At 39.4% G+C, this 16368-nt stretch overlaps 1 protein-coding gene across 1 annotated transcript; it reads left to right on the top strand.

The window, feature by feature from the left end:
- Positions 1–3447: 3447 nt before the first annotated feature.
- Positions 3448–15175, top strand: LOC130610755 (general transcription factor IIH subunit 2). Its single transcript, XM_057430840.1, has 15 exons — positions 3448–3591; positions 3681–3758; positions 5064–5100; positions 5396–5482; positions 6282–6332; positions 6794–6848; positions 7663–7768; positions 8752–8842; positions 9010–9097; positions 9685–9792; positions 10972–11035; positions 11904–12007; positions 13896–13998; positions 14296–14335; positions 14749–15175. Exons 1-15 carry the CDS (start codon positions 3536–3538, stop codon positions 14866–14868), a joined length of 1188 nt encoding a protein of 395 aa, XP_057286823.1. The 5' UTR covers positions 3448–3535; the 3' UTR covers positions 14869–15175.
- The last annotated feature ends 1193 nt before the right edge of the window (positions 15176–16368 follow it).

Below are 16368 nucleotides of genomic sequence, written 5' to 3'. Positions count from 1 at the left end.
GAAAAACCTAATTGATGTGAAACTGTAGAAGCAGCCATCCAGTATTTATTAATCTCAAAATAATGGTGGGATTTGAACCATTTGGACAGTCATAATCTGCAAAATGATTGTATATCCTGCATTCCTGTCCAGCATTTAAATTCTTGGACTTGACAATGATAAAGTATCCCTTTTCTGAAAGAAGTCTCATTTCTCTCTTCTATGAAAATTTTCAGCTTGCAGCCATTCTTCCATTTTATAAATTAGGCTTTTTCCTTCTTAAGACAGGATGTTGGGATCTAATGGGAGTAGCTGAAACTTCAACTTTTATTTCAGTTCCTAGAAGGAAATCTTTACTTCTTAAATAGAAGAATTCCCCTTTTTTCCATCTTCAGTAGTTTTCATTGCCTTCCTTCACAATATCTTGGATTTTTCCCAAGTATGGTTTTACTGAAAACCAATTCATTTCTTTACCGTTTCCTCTATATATAAAAATTGCTCCTGATAAATGCAACAGGCTGAAGGATACAGAAGCAGTAAGATTTTTTCCCCCTCCTATTTAAGGAAATGTTACTACTGTTTAAATACTTTCTTCCTCATTTATTGTCTTACTTGGATGCAGAGTGACACCCTTTTAAAAGCGGATGCTCGGCAACTTTCCTGCAATTCAAGAGGTCAAACCCAGTTTTGGCACACTTCCACTGTATCCAGGAAGGTTATGAATGCTCTGCAGAAAAACTGGCTAAATATCTAGCTTTATTGAGATGATCCTCACTGTGATGCTTCTGAAACAGAAACTCTTGATGACATGAGACGGTTCAGTGCTGTCTGGAATTACTTTAGGTAGAATCATAGAATTGCAGAATGGTTTGGGCTGGAAAGAACCTTAAGATCATATAGTTCCAACCCTCCTGCCATGGGCAGGGACGCCTCACAATAAACCATGTCACCCAAGGCTCTCTCCAACCTGGCTTTGAGCACTGCCAGGGATGGAGCATTCACCACTTCCTTGGGCAACCCATTCCAGTGCCTCACCATCCTTACAGTAAAGAACTTCTTCCTTACATCTAACCTAAACTTCCCTGTTTAAGTTTGAACCCATTACCTATTACAAAATAGTTTGAGATTCATACCATTCTAGAACCTGTGCTGTGGTCCTGTTTAAATATAAAGACCTTGTGGAATTACAACATGTAAAATGACTATGATTGCATTCTTTCGTCCTGAAAAGACTGCTTATTCCCTCCTATTCCTAAAATATGTGCACTTTGTAGATGTCATTTGGCTTCTTCCTGTCTACCTGTAATTAAGTAGGTAATTTTCTTTTTCTACCACTGTATTATTCTGTTCTGGAGATACATAAAATATATATATAGGCATATGTAAACCATATGTAAATATTTTCTTTCTTTTCCACAGCAGATTTCAGATCTTGGTAGTTTTTAATGTTTCATAGTTCTGATCCTGTTTTTCCATTAGTGAGTTTGTCCTGCTAACAGATGTGTCCCTCTGTTCCACTGTATGCTTGAATTTGTTTTTTCTCTGCTGCCTCACTCTCAGAAAGGCCAATCCATCCTGTGGCAACTTTTGATCACCATGTTGTCCTTGAAGTACTCTGACATTAATCCATTCAGCTGAAATGGCTTTTTTATTTGTATTTAAACAAATCATCCTCTTGGTTTCAAAAGGTGAACTAGTTGCTGTTGTAAACTCCCAGATGTAGGGACCATGTCGTACTCCATTTGGCAACAACTGGTATGGTATTGCAGAATTGTTCAGCCTGGAGAAGAGAAGGCTGCGTGGAGACCTTGTAGCAGCCTTCCAGTATCTGTAGGAGGCCTACAAGAATGCTGGGGAGGGACTCTTTGTTAGGGACTGTAGTGATAGGACAAGGGGTAATGGATTCAAACTTAAACAGGAGAAGTTTAGGTTGGGTATAAGGAAGAAGTTCTTTACTGTAAGGGTGGTGAGGCACTGGAATGGGCTGTCCAGGGAAGTTGTGAATGTTCCATCCCTGGCAGTGCTCCAGGCCAGGTTGGACAGAGCCTTGGGTGACATGGTGTAGTGTGAGATGTTCCTGCCCATGCAGGGTGGTTGGAACTAGGTGATCTAAATGTCCTTTCCAACCCTAACTATTCTATGATTCTAATTTCTGGGCATAGCAAAGTAAGGGTGATAGAAGAAAGTTACATAGTTAAATATAGTTTTATAATCTTTATCACAGCTAATCACAGCAGCTGGGAAAGGTGATTAGTCAGCAACTATAAATACAACAGCCCATTTTCAGTGAGAAGTACAATCCATTTTCTGCCTGCACATGGAGATAATCACTATTCCAAGCACTTCAGGTATCTGGAGGTAACAATAAATGCAGCAATGAATGTATTCCAAGTTCTGTGCTTTAGAACAAAGAGGTGCTTTTGCTAACAGGGTAACAGGCAGTTATTTTCATGAAGTAAGCTATGAGCATTAGAATTCAGTGGTACAGTTAGACATTCAAGGCCAAGCTGGACATGTTTCTGGGCAACCTTATCTACTGAAGGTGTTCCCGTCCATGACAGCGGGTTGGACTAGATGACCTTTGGAGATCCCTTCTAACTCAAACTATTCTATGATTCTGTAATTCTAGCGCAAGTAACTAATGGCCTTTTCCCAGGCTCTGGCATTCTTCTATTAATTACTGAAATTATTTGTTAGTTACAGAAATACCATGTAAAACCCTGACAGTGCCTTAATTGTTACCTGGCCTCTGAGCGAGGGCCTGACTGACCTGACAAACCTACCGCAGGCTCCCCTACTGCTGTACCTCAGGACGTGTTAATGACTTCACCGGAGTGTTCCGATGCTGTTGTAACAAACACCCTGTACTTCACTGCCACGGCAGCCACAGCCGCCGTCGAGGCAGGGCAGACGCCCTCCCGCCGAGGGCCCGCTTCCCGCCCGGGGTGAGGCTAGGTGTGAAGCTCGGGGCCAGTCACACCCGATATGACCGGCAACAGCCACCAGGCCGACCTTCGCCCTCTGCTGCAAGGCCTCGCCCTCTGCTGCAAGGCCTCGCCCTCTGCTGCAAGGCCTCGCCCTCTGCTGCAAGGCCTCGCCCTCTGCTGCAAGGCCTCGCCCTCTGCTGCAAGGCCTCGCCCTCTGCTGCAAGGCCTCGCCCTCTGCTGCAAGGCCTCGCCCTCTGCTGCAAGGCCTCGCCCTCTGCTGCAAGGCCTCGCCCTCTGCTGCAAGGCCTCGCCGTGCTTGAGCCGCCGCCGCTCCTGCCCGGAACGATAGTCCGGCGGCGCGGGCGGCAGCCGGAGGTCTGGCGGCGCACACAAACGGCAGGAGGCGTGCTGCGGCACTTCCGGGTCCGGGTAGGGGGAGGCGGCGCGGCGGCTGGGACTGGCTGCTGAGGTGGCTGACCGTGCGTCCGGTGCTTCTCGGCCCTCCCGGCTCCCCTCGGGCTGGGGCTGGTTCTTCCAGCGCGTTCACCCGCTCTGTGGCACTGTAACCGGGCTTCCCCTCAGGCGGTGCAGGCTGCGGTGCCTTCGCGGCGGAGAGCGGAGCCGCAGAGATGGAAGAGGAACCCGAACGGACAAAGCGCTGGGAAGGAGGCTACGAGAGAACATGGTAAGCTTCTCTTTTCCCTCTTCACCTTCTTACCGAGGTAGAAAACGAGGATATCTCCCTTCTGCTCACTCACGGTCTGTTTTGCCTAGGGAAATTCTTAAAGAAGATGAATCTGGCTCGCTGAGACCGACCATCGAGAGCATCCTCTTCAAGGCAAAGAGGAAAAGGTATGATGATCTAGGGATGTTGGTCAACAGACAGATGAGCCAGCTTGTTCCCAGAAGAAAGACCAAGAAGGCTAATGGCATCCTGGCCTGTATCAGCAATAGCGTGGCCAGCAGGGAGAGGACAGTGATCGTCCCTCTGCACTCGGCACCGGTGAGGCTGCACCTCGAATCCTGTGTTCAGTTCTGGGCCCCTCACTACAAGAGAGACGTTGAGGTGCTGGAGCGGGTCTAGACAATGGTAACAAAGCTGGTGAACGGTCTGGAGCACGAGTGTGATGAGGAACGGCTGAGGGAACTGGGGGTGTTTAGTCTGCAGAAGAGAAGGGTCAAAGGAAGATGGAGGGAGATGGGGATCAGTGGCTTATCACAAGTAACAAGTGATAGAACAAGAGGTAACGGCCTCAAGCTGCACCAGGGCAGGTTTAGATTGGATATTAGGAAGAATTTCTTCACAGGGTGATCAGGCATTGGAACAGTGGTGGAGTCACCAGCCTGGAAGTGTTCACAACCCACATAGATGAGGCATGGTATGTGGTTTAGTGGTGAACTTGGCAGTCCTAGGATAACAGTTGGACTTGATCTTGAAGGTCTTTTCCAACTTAGTTGATTCTGTGATTCTGTGTGTTGCCATGAGCCTGCCAATGTTCCTGGTTTGGTCAGTTATAAGGGCTTAATTCTCATGTTGGCTCCTCTTAAGTTCAGTGAGCCTGTTGGCACCCCTGCTGTGCATTTTTGTGTCCTTACCCCTTCAGAGCTCCAGATGTGTGCTGCTTGCCAGCTACTTATTAGTTGTGCCTGAAAAGACAGTAAAATTTATTTTTGCCTATAACGTTAAGAATGAATGTACACAGGCTGGATAGCCTAGATGTATGCTAGCTCATGAGGTGAGGTCTTGATCTAGTGAAACATGGTGCAAAGCACTGCCACTCCAATTTACACTGCCTAGAGAAAATCCTGAAACATTTTTTTAACATTCAGATCATGCTTTGAGCTGGGTTTTGGTATCACAGCACCAGATTTGTGTTTCAAATTGCCAGAAAAATTGCTACATAAAATCTAGTTTTGTTTTATTTCTGATTATGTTAAAGTATTCAAATGTGGATGAAATTTTAAATGTAAGAAATAGTTTTTGTTTGTTTTCAGAGAGGCATGAAATCTGTTTGTAATTAAGTTGTCCTTTTTTTGGTGTAAATAAGTATCTGTGTTTGTAATTGCTTCGTGTTTGTATTGGATTTCTTCCAGACTTTTGGTTTAGGAACCATTCAATTGTTTGCATCTTACTTAAATTATTTTTTGTTTTATTAGACTCTATGAACACCATGGACAAGTTCGACTTGGAATGGTATGTAAATGTCTTAACCCTTGTGTGTCCTCAGTCCAAAACTGATTAGAGGTGGTATGTCTAATCTGAAATACACTTATGCTGACTAAATGTGCTTGAGACCAAAGCTTGTGTTTTCCACAAGCCTTTATTTTTTTTTAATTCTTTGCTCATTGGCAGTGTTGATTGCATAGCTCAGTATATTGAATTTCCCCTGTTTAAGGGAGGAAGTAGTTGATTTTTTAAGTAAAGGTAATACTGAACAGTTCGTTTAAATATGCTGTGTGAGTGACTATCACTTACTGTGCAAATGCAGATGCGTCACCTTTACGTGGTTATTGATGGATCAAGAGCTATGGAAGACCAAGATTTAAAACCGAACAGGCTTACTTGCACTTTGAAGGTATTTCTGTATGCAAAATTTGTTTTCTCTTACTAATGCATTGCTTCTTTGTAAATCAGTTCCATTTTGCATTTACATGAATTAAAGTCTTCTGTGACATGCATATCATACATGCATAGGCTCATCTTTCTTGTTCCTACTTTTTTGTGTCTTATTTCTGTTATTGGTCTGTAACTTGACTGTTTTTTGAATAGTAAAATCTGTATAACATCAGTTTGATTAGTTTGCCTTCGACAAGCACTTTGGTACCGTAAAAACACTTTGTAGAGACATATTATGGTAAAACACATTATGAAAAGTGTGGAAATTAAGCTGAAGTGTTGCATGCGATAAGGGATGAAAAGAACAAATGTGCTTTCATTATACATCTAGGTAACATTTTTCCCCTTACAGTTGTGTTTTGATGAATTCTGGTTTGAATGGATGCTAGACAGGAGTTCAACTGGATTGCTCCTTCAGACTGTGGAGGACTTAAACTGTGCATTTTGTACTATGGGGTCTTCTCTTAACCACACTACACATTGAAATCCTGGGTTTTGATGATTTTTGTAGAGATTAGTGCTTTTTGGTGGATAGTGAACATCCATTTGAACCAACAGTAATCTAGAGCTTTTAACATACAAAGTGAATAAAATAAGAGAAAAATGGAAGGGAGGGCCCATTCCTCTCTCCTCCGTTTTTTTCCGATTTTTTTTTTTTTTTTTTTTTTTTTTAAATAGCAATTGCAAGTGCCTTGTCACTTAAAGCATGTGGAATAAAACTGTATGTAGTTTTAAATTGTCTTACCTTTTCTTTATAGTTATTGGAGTATTTTGTTGAAGAGTACTTTGACCAAAATCCTATTAGTCAGGTACGTACAACCTGCAAGAAACAAATAACTGAAAACTACTTTAAAAGTTGGGTCTAGTTTTAACACTATCTAGGAAACTGTTTTCAATTGATGTGTTCCTTACCATCCCTTCATCATCAGTCTGGTGAAATGCTGCCTGAACTAATGAAAGTAAGAACCCATCTGGCTCCTTTTTCTTAAAAATAAGTTCTAATACAGAAGATCTGATAAGATTTTTTTCAGGTATTCAGAATTTTAGATTTCTTTTTGTAGCTTGTGGCAAAAGAACTGGAAATACAGAAATATATGTTAACTGATGTATAGTGTTGTGCTGCTGTTGTTACACTTACAAGAAAATTCATACAGTTAAGTAATTTTGATCCATAAAGAAATATTAGGAAAAATATACCAGAAATGTAAATAAACTTATTTTTAAACTTATTAAGAAAAGTTTTGTCTCTTTTTTTTTTTCCCTTCTCCAGCTTGGCTTAATTGTAACCAAGAGTAAAAGAGCTGAAAAAATGACAGAGCTTTCAGGTAGGGGAGGTAGTATATTTTCTTTTTAAATTGGAGATATTTTCATTAGTTGCACTGATACTCTAAGTTCTACCTGGCTGACACTGCTGAAGGTGAAGTAGTGTTTACATAACATTTTTAATTTAAAAAAAGTTATTTATCTGACACCAGAGTCCTTATTTTAATCTGTTTTGATCTAGAATTGTTATCATATGCGTGTTCATGATCAAGCCCTGCACAGATTGCAACTAAAATACATTTTGTTTCTCCTATAGTTGATTTGGTTATATGTTGATTTTGTGTCTTGTGACATCTGTGTGTTCTGTGAAATCAGATTAGATGGTAATAAGCACGGTTTCTTGGTTCCTGCCTTCTGCCACTAGCAATCCCTGTGGCTTCAGAGATGAAGCGTTATTTTTATACTCTTTATTCACTTGCAAAACTGGAGCAACCTTTTTGAGGAATTTGAGGATCCATCAATCTTTGAACAATGCTTTGAAGATAACAGAGGAAACTAAACTCTCTTTTTGCTGAGACGCTTTGTGAGACTCTTCACACTCAAGCGTTCAGTGATACGCAACAAGGATTTTACTCTTTCTGACTTCTTAAAAGTTCTAATAATAGAGTGCTTGCAGAGTAGTTGTAACTACTTCCTGTTAGTATGTTGGTTTACCATTTTCTACATTCTGACCAAGAGGTTAATTTCTAAGCGAAGCAGTTACAAGTCTCAGTTTGAAAAATATTATTGTACAAGTACACTTCATTAAATAAATAGTTTAAATATTTCAGTTATTTTAACTTGTTATTTCAGGTGCATTGTTCTTTTCACTTACAGGTAACACAAAAAAGCACTTAACTACTCTGAAGAAAGCAGTGGATATGAACTGCAGTGGAGAGCCATCTCTGTATAATGCCCTAAATTTGGCTATGCAGACTTTAAAGTTAGTATATACATGCAGAGGATTTTTGTTTTCTTTGTTTTCCATAATCAGTATAATGCTGATTGTGAATTTTTGGAGGGGCAGAGACTGTATTTTTTACAAGTAGCATTGTGCATTGTGCTGACCTGAGTCTCTGAAAGGCAGCTTTATGACTTCTTAAAATACAAGCTTTTGAGGAGTTAAATATGCTAGTTTTGCAGAAGTTAATTTTCTAACAGAAGATGCTTCTATTTAGAGGTGTTTTGCTTACAGAAAGCAACAATATTTTAAAACTAAGTAGGTGGTTTTATATTGTGTATGAATATGCTGATGGAAGACCCTGCAGTTGTTTTTTACAAGAGGGCTAAGGTATGAGAGGGAGTGGAGTTAGAGTTAATGATGAAGGGAGAGAAGCAGCACTGAATCACAGTAATCTGGTGGGAGTTTTGGCATACTTTAGAAAGGTAAAAAAGTTTTGCTATGTGTGGTATGGAGTTGGGGAAAAACATGCAGGAGACTTTTAACAAGTAATAACAGCTAGAAACATTGGCAGAATAAAGCTAGTAGTAAATGACATAAAAATTATTTGAATAACTAGTTGGAAGAGAGTTCCAGTAAGAACTAAAAAACTAGTTTAAAGTAATGGATTTACACCTATAAACTGATATTTTTATTTTAAGAAGTCAGGAAGACTTACTGCATTGTTGCTAGTTTGAAGGTGAGTTTTACCTCTGAGAGTACAGATAAGGTACTGCAGTAGCTTAAGCATTAGAGCAAACAGGTATTGACTACACAGTCAAATACTGTGTTTTAGATACTGGAAAGGTTTGGCTTTTGGAAGGTGAAATTCTGGTGCTCAGAGAAGGATCTTACCACAGTCTTATAATTTGAAGGGGACTTCATATCATGTCACCTTCTCACTTAAGTATCTTAGAAGTCCCTGGAAACTTTAACATACAAGTAGATTACTGTTTATAAGTAAATTAACCGTATACTTTCTTCAGGCACATGCCAGCACATACAAGCAGAGAGGTTTTGGTAGTCTTCAGCAGCTTGACGACATGTGATCCGGCCAACATCTATGATCTGATTAAGGTACAGAAGTGAAGTTTGACTACTACATTGAACATCCAGTTTGACTACTACATTAGACTAAGACAGTTGCAGAGTTGTTGTGATAAATTTTAATTTAAAACTTTGAACCTTTTACTGTTTTCTGTTCTGCACATAAATTTGAGTATTCCTTCTTTTTCCATTTGAAGTGTTTAAAAGCAGTTAAGATCAGAGTGTCTGTCATCGGCCTAAGTGCTGAGGTTCGAGTTTGTACAGTACTTGCCCGAGAAACTGGTGGTATGTATCTGAAGCTCGGTAGTTATACTACTAATACAAGTTCTAAATAAAAAAATAGGTAACTAATTTGTCATATATTCCTTAAGGCATTTTGATATTTAAGGATGAATATTCTGTTGTGCTGGCAGAAAATTTAAGGTTTTCTCAAATGTACAAAACACACAATAGTCAGTGAAATTATCAGTTGGTACCTGCATCTCTAGAGAGAAGAAATATATTTTAAAACCTAGTGTTGCTCATATAAAGCTCTGTCATGTGGAACTGTTGATACTGTTAATATCGATACTAAATTGATATTGTTAATATCAATTACTACAGTGGTAACTCTTACAATAACATTACTAACAGTGAAATGTTGGAGAAAAAGCTATGGGCTTTCCTATCTAATTAAACATCCTTGTTAATCTGAACATTCTTATTAATCTAAAAATTTGTTATTTTCAGTATCGTTAACAGGACTAGTTTTTAAGAACAGGGTTAGCTAAATTATCTTTTTTTACTTAAGTTATTTTCTGTCATCTGGAGAGTATGTTTGTATTCTTACCTGCTGGTAATCTGAGAGTAAGGCATTTCTTTCTTTGTGACAGGAACATACCACGTTATTTTAGATGAAAGTCATTATAAGGAGTTGCTGATGCATCATGTTCGTCCTCTACCTACCAGTTCAAGTTCTGAGTGCTCTCTTATTCGAATGGGTAGGATATGGTTTTGTTAAAATCCTAGCACAAATTTGCAAGTCTTGTCCTTTTCTTTCTTTGTGTCATCTGTGTCAAAGCCATAAAAATAGTTGGAAGTATAATAGACATTGAAAATTGGTGAGGTTTTTTTTTTATTTTGACATTTATTTTGCTGAATAAACATAAGTTTTCTTAACGTTGTTCCTGCAAAGTAGTCAGCTTTTAAGTAAAGTTAAGAACTAAGTAAGGCAGATTATTTGATTTCAGTTTGAAAAAATGAAGTACAGTTATATTGCTTTTTCAGTAATTGGTGTAACTGTAATACTTAGAAGTTAAGGATGAAAAATTATTTTGTTTCTCTCTCTGGGTTTCTTTTTCCCTGTAGGAGGCAACTATTGTAAGCTTTATTGACTCTAAGAGACACCTATTTGGCCACGTAATACATGTTTGTTAGGAGTGCTTTTGTGGTGTTCTTTCAGCAAATGGATTAGGTGTCATTTCTTTTGATGTATTTCTCAATAAATGTAAGCTTGGAGTTAGAATAGGAACTCTCATGCCACAAAATCGAGCACTGATTTCTCACTTTCATCCACACATTTTCACAGATACGAATATATGTATTCTCATGTGTAGATTTAAATACTGAAAATATTTGTTTTAGGTAAAGCCTGAGCAGCAGTTGGAAACTGCTGACTGCCCACTTGACACGAGCTGTAAAAAAATAAGTGGTGGAAAGAATGGTATCTTTTACACCCATAAGGTGCTATAGTCTCATCTGTCGTAAACTGCGCTTGGAAAGTGAATATGCGCTTGGTGCCTGCACATAAAAAGATTTTGGCCCCAAATAGAAACTATTGTTCAAGTAAACATTCATGCAGTACTCTTTCTGCTTTCCTACCATTGCACATAATTTGCTTTTTAGCTGTTCATAAGAAATGGGTTCCAATAAGTTTCAATTAATATGAAGTCTATGAAAATGTTTTTTTCAGTTGGAGGGAATACAGTGAGGGATTTGTTGGTGTATGCAGGTAAAGAATTTGATACCTAGTAAAGAGTGTATTCCTTCTGTAATAATAAACAAACAAAAGAGGTAGACCTTAATGTTTAGAATAGTCGTTGAACTTCTCCATTGAAGTAAGAAACAGAAGGATTAGTTTCATGTTTATAATTGGTAATATGGGATGTTTTTCTCTTCAGGTTTTCCTCAGCATTATATTGCTTCTCTATCCGATCAAGATGCAAAGCCATCCTTTAGCATGGTGTAAGTGGAATTAGAATTCACTTAGCTGACTACAATTCAATAATAATCACTCATACTTAGAAAATCTGCTTGTCAGTGAAAATAGTGCAAAATAACATGAAAAAAATAGTAATGTCCTGTGACTTCTCAGTAGAAAATTTAGTTCCATTTGTACATCCAGTATGTACCTATGGTTACATCTATTAAATACACTTTTTAAAATTCACTGTTTCTTTTTTTTTTTTTTTTTAAAGTTAATAAATGGCTTTTAATAGTGGTGTGCGGTGATTAGAACACAAGGGTGCTACAAGGTATCAAGTGATTACTGCCAATTTTTACTTGCGTTTCTTGATTCAAGTGTTTTTCTCACTGTAAAGATAATGAGGATGAAGGGAATTCTCTGTAATAAAGTATTTGTTATCTATTTTCTAATGTGACTTTAGAGGAAAGTTTAAAATAGAGGCTTCAGATGATTCGTGTACTGGGACTCTTCTCAGTGAATGGAATCATAGTTTTCAGGGATGATAGGAAAGTGTGAATTTTCAGAAGGAAAGTGTCAGCTGTTTGTAAGATTATGTACCAACATCCATCTTAAAAGTCAATACAGAATATTTGCATGTGTAAGGAAAAATGCTAATGCTTCCATCTTTCATAAGTTTATTTTATAAAGGTGCATTATCTCCCTCATGTGGGAAAATCTGTTCTTTTTCTGTGGGAAGATGTGGTTACTGATACCTTACTGTTACTAGTTGCTTTCTGAAACTTCCACACACATGGAACTGTTGCATGGAAGCTACTGAAACTTTTCAAAGTACTTATTGTGAGAACTGTGTAGTATTTGTGCTGTGGTGTTACCTCTTGGATATTAAATTGTCTCTCTCTGCTCTAGGCAACTGGAAAACAACAGTGAGCCAGGTCTTTCACTGGGTGGATATTTTTGTCCCCAGTGCAGAGCCAAATACTGTGAACTTCCTGTGGAGTGCAAAATCTGTGGTGAGTAGCAGGAAGAGGTGAGCAGATGAATTAGGAGTTAATGTTGAAAAAATTAAGGGTTAGAAAAATTCAACTACACTTAGGAATTAAAAGCCAGCTATGCTTCAAGAAGCCTGCATTCCTGCGTCAGCATCGTACAAGGGACTTTCAGGACTATACCTGTGACAGAAGAGCTGTATCATATTCCCTTGTATGTTGTGAACTAAAAACCCTAAAGCAAAGGGAGGAAGAAGAGTGATTCATATATGAATGGTAATAATTTCCTGAAGAATCCTGATTTAACAGACACACCAATATTTCAGACTCCTCAATGCCAGGCCATGAAGATAGACTTTGAAGGACCCCTCTGGGGGTATGTGGGTGAGAGGTTTCAAAATTGAACTCAAGGTCAGGCTGCACAGTGACACATGAAAAGCTATAGGGTTGTAAATGGAAGCCCTTTGGTGTTCCAAAAGTTAATGCAACCAGTGGTGCCCCTGCCCTGCTTTAATGAGGGTAGGAGGGAGGATCAGCATTTTTTAGAGTATTAATGCAGTGTGAGCGACAGCTGTCCTCATGTTAGCTTCTACAGGCATATGACTAAATTATAGGTGTTTTCAAGATGTGTGTATTTGGCAAGAAAATGAAATAACTTTAGCTTGGGTCACCTTGTCCTAGTTTTATGTGAAGGTTTTCATATCAGCATGAGTTGCATTTCAGCAAATTAGTAGGGTAACTGGAGAAATCCTATGTATCAACAACAGATTCCCCACAGCTATAGCTGTCAGTAGAACAAGAGCTCAGAAGTTTACACTGCATACGAGTGATGAAGAAGTTTGTGCCAGCCCATACCCCAGCTAACCTGTTGTCGTGGTTTAACCCCAGCTGACAACTAACCCCCACACAGCCACTCACGCACTGCTAGTGGGATTGGGCAGAGAATCAGAAGAGTAAAAGTGAAAAAACTAGTGGGCTGAGGTAAAGACAACTTAATAGGTAGAGCCAAAAACATGTGCACAAGCTAAGCAAAGTAAGGAATTAATTACTGCTTCCCATCAGCAGCCATCTCCAGGAAAGCAGGTCTCTGTCGCGTCTGACAGTTACTTGGGAAGACAGATGCCATAACTCCAAGTGTCCTCCCACTTCCTTCCTCTTCCCCAGTTTTCTATGCTGAGCATGACACCATATGGTGTGGGATATCCCTGTGATCAGTTGGGGTGAGCTGTCCCACCTATGTCCCCTCCCAGCTCTTTGTGCACCTGCTCAATGGTGGGGTGGGGTGAGGAGCTGAAAAAGCCTTGACTGTTTGTAAGCACTGCTCAGCAGTAATTAAAACATTCCTGAATTATTAACACTGGTTCCAGCACAGATCCAAAACAGAGCCTAGACCCACTATGGAGAAAATTAACTCTACCCCAGCCAAAACAAGTAGACCTGTGTTAGCTGAAACAGAGCTGCGGCATGTTAGAAGTAGAGCTTTGTAGTTAGACATCATTTTAACTGGTGACATGAAACAGCAGAACTATTGTTTCCAAACAGGACTTTGGAACCGGAGTGCATTTAGATTTAAACAGATGGCTTCTCTATGGTTGCATTTTGCTCATGGCATGAGGATGAAAAACTTCCTAACTTTACAACTGTGCATTGTAAATGTACTTCTAAATATTGAGCTAAACCTTTTCATTAGAAAATTTGGGCTTCTTCGTATTTGGGTTTAACTCTGGAAATTATTACAGGTTTGGATTATGCAAACTAAGAAACAATTTTATGGTTTTTAATTCTTAAATGTTCTGAACCACTGAGTAATTGAAAAATATCTCCTCTCCCCCTCCCCCCCCCCCACTTTGTTTAATACAGGAAAGCTTTTCAGCAAGTCCTTTCTTGTACCAATTTTGATGTCTATTTGCAGGTCTCACATTAGTCTCTGCACCTCATCTGGCTCGGTCATACCATCACTTGTTTCCTTTGGATGCCTTTCAGGAAGTTCCTCTGACAGAGTATCAGGGGGAACGGTATGCAAATCATATTTGTGATAATGAGTGTACTTGCGGACCCTGTAATTTTTTGATCACTTAAGTAAGCATAGCTGGCAGTACCTTCTTTGGTGTGGAAACAGTATTGAATGTTTGGGTGATTTGGGGCACCTACAATAAGAAATATTTGTCGTTCCTGTAAATGGTTATCCTGTGTGTTTGGTTGAATAGATGAAATAGTTGCCATAAGTTGTTACTATGTATGAGATGTTTCTTAAACACTTTCATGCAATCATGACCTTTGTTTTCAGTTAAAATACACAATTTTGCTTTTAGGTGTTGTCAAGGCTGCCAGGGAGAAATGAAAGATCAAAATGTAAGTATGTTGAACTGCAATGGAATTCTCATTGAGGAGTGTCAGAAGCAGAGATGATCCTTTAGTATAGTCTTCTGAAGATGAGAAAAATATGTGTGGAAGTTTATTTCATGGTTAACTTCTCTGTTATAGAGTCATGCCTTTTAGACTGCAAAGACTATAAAGGTGTGGAAAGTGATTTCCTTGACAGTTGCATAAATAAGCTTCCACTCACCCGTTTGGAGGCATCTACAGTGGTTCAGGCTCAGCCCTTTGGACATACCTGCTGTTAGAAACTTTAATTAACTGGGTTTCTGTGATGTTAGGAGTACAGTCTGTTTACAGTGTCTTGATGACACAGCTGTTGACCTACTGCAGGACTATTTTTTTTTCTTCTTTAATCTAAATTTGACTTTTGTATCTTTTCCATATAGGTTTACATATGTAAAGTGTGTCAGAATGTATTTTGCGTGGATTGTGATCTATTTATTCATGATTGTCTGCACTGCTGTCCTGGGTGTGTTCATGGGAACTCTGCTGCCACGTCTGCATGATGTCGTATCAGTGTAATTCCTGCATAAATCTGGTTTGCATATTCAGCCATGGCTTTCAGTGAGACACTTCAAAGCAACAAGGACATAGATGATTACAGAAGGATGAACACTGGCTTGGGAGCAAACTTTTTTACTAATGTATTAATGATTTTGCTACTTCTAATATATTCTTGAATTATATGTATCCATTTTCTTTGTTCTTGTCCAAAAGCTCTGGTTTTCTGAATGTTACTCTGAGTAACATGTATATTTATAAATGTGAAAGTGACAAAACTGGTTTTATGATAATATGGCAATTCACCTTTCATTGTATGTTCAGAAGTCCTGAAAATATGTTTTATATATCCATAAGCTCCAAGTTTTAGTGGATGATACAGTTTTGTAGATCAAAATTATTATTTTTTTTAAGTAATTAATAAAAATGTTTTTGAGCAATTAATTGGGAGACCTTTCAGATAATAATGTCAAATAGCATGGCTATTCACCTTGGCCTTCAGTAGGGCAATTCAAATACAGCTGTTACAAATGTGCTGAAAACACATTTTGGGTTTTAATGGTATGACTCAAAGCCAGCTGAATTCTGTGACTGCTGTGTCTGTTGTTGAGTGGTGTAGGTCTCACTTTCTTGTGGGAGTGTAAGGTTCTGAAAGGCAATGAATTTGCAAAGGTCTAAGACTTGAGATTTTACAATTCATTGTTTGATGGTCACAATATTGATGACAGTGATGTTATTTTGATTCTGACGCCAGAATGAATTGCCACAACAGCAGTAACTTACAGCGTTATTACTTCTCCAAGATAAACACAGCCCTTTGGAGGTGGGGGAGTGGAATTTGACTCTATGGAGCTGAACTGTAGCCATCTGCTGCATTCTGAACCATGACACAGTAAAAGTATTTTCTGTGGTTGCCGTATCACAGTGCTAGCAGCACTGTGTTACTACTTCTCCAAGATAAGCTGTATTTGAGAAGGCTAGTGTCAGTAAACCCACTTTACTGTCAGTAAACCCAGAGAAGTACTGACAGTATTTGAGTTAATAAAAATTACATTCCCTTTCATTAAGGACCATGCAATTCCTGCTTGTCACTACTTATGTTTGAAACAGTTGACTTTTTAAAGTTTTTTGACTGCAGTTAAAACAACTGCTTGCTTAGTTGCTGCAGCTCCCTTCTGCAGCAGAAGGTAAAGGTGTTTCTGAGCCCTGTGGCTCACATACCTGCAGTGCTCAATCATCTGCTCCCAAACAGTGGCTGCCTGCCTGCAGGTGTTGACCCCAGCTGTGGAGAAAGCATCTCTGCAGGGCAGCTACTGGCAATCAGCTTTGCAGTGATGAACAGCAATCATCCTTTGCTGGCGAATGGCAGTGTGTTGTTCTGTTGGCAGCAAACTACCCCAACCCAGCATGCAGAGCATGGCCACAGAACTGCTGCAGAGGAGCTGGTGGGAGGGGAAAAAGCCAAGTCCAAGTCTGTGGGACTGTGGGAAGCTAGTGGATAGGTT

Source organism: Pezoporus wallicus, unplaced genomic scaffold (genome assembly GCF_028554395.1).
Source record: "Pezoporus wallicus isolate ANWC-B61680 ecotype Strahan unplaced genomic scaffold, APGP_CSIRO_Pwel_v1 contig_7000, whole genome shotgun sequence".
Classification (NCBI taxonomy): Eukaryota; Metazoa; Chordata; class Aves; order Psittaciformes; family Psittacidae; genus Pezoporus; species Pezoporus wallicus.
This window is presented reverse-complemented; position numbering and strand designations above follow the sequence as displayed.

Bases quoted from the DNA above. Each gene is read 5' to 3' on its own strand.
- LOC130610755 (XM_057430840.1), top strand. From the start codon at position 3,536: ATGGAAGAGGAACCCGAACGGACAAAGCGCTGGGAAGGAGGCTACGAG. The intron at 5,483-6,281 runs GTATTTCTGTAT...TTTTCTTTATAG, and splicing joins GGCTTACTTGCACTTTGAAG to TTATTGGAGTATTTTGTTGA. The intron at 6,333-6,793 runs GTACGTACAACC...TCCCTTCTCCAG, and splicing joins ACCAAAATCCTATTAGTCAG to CTTGGCTTAATTGTAACCAA.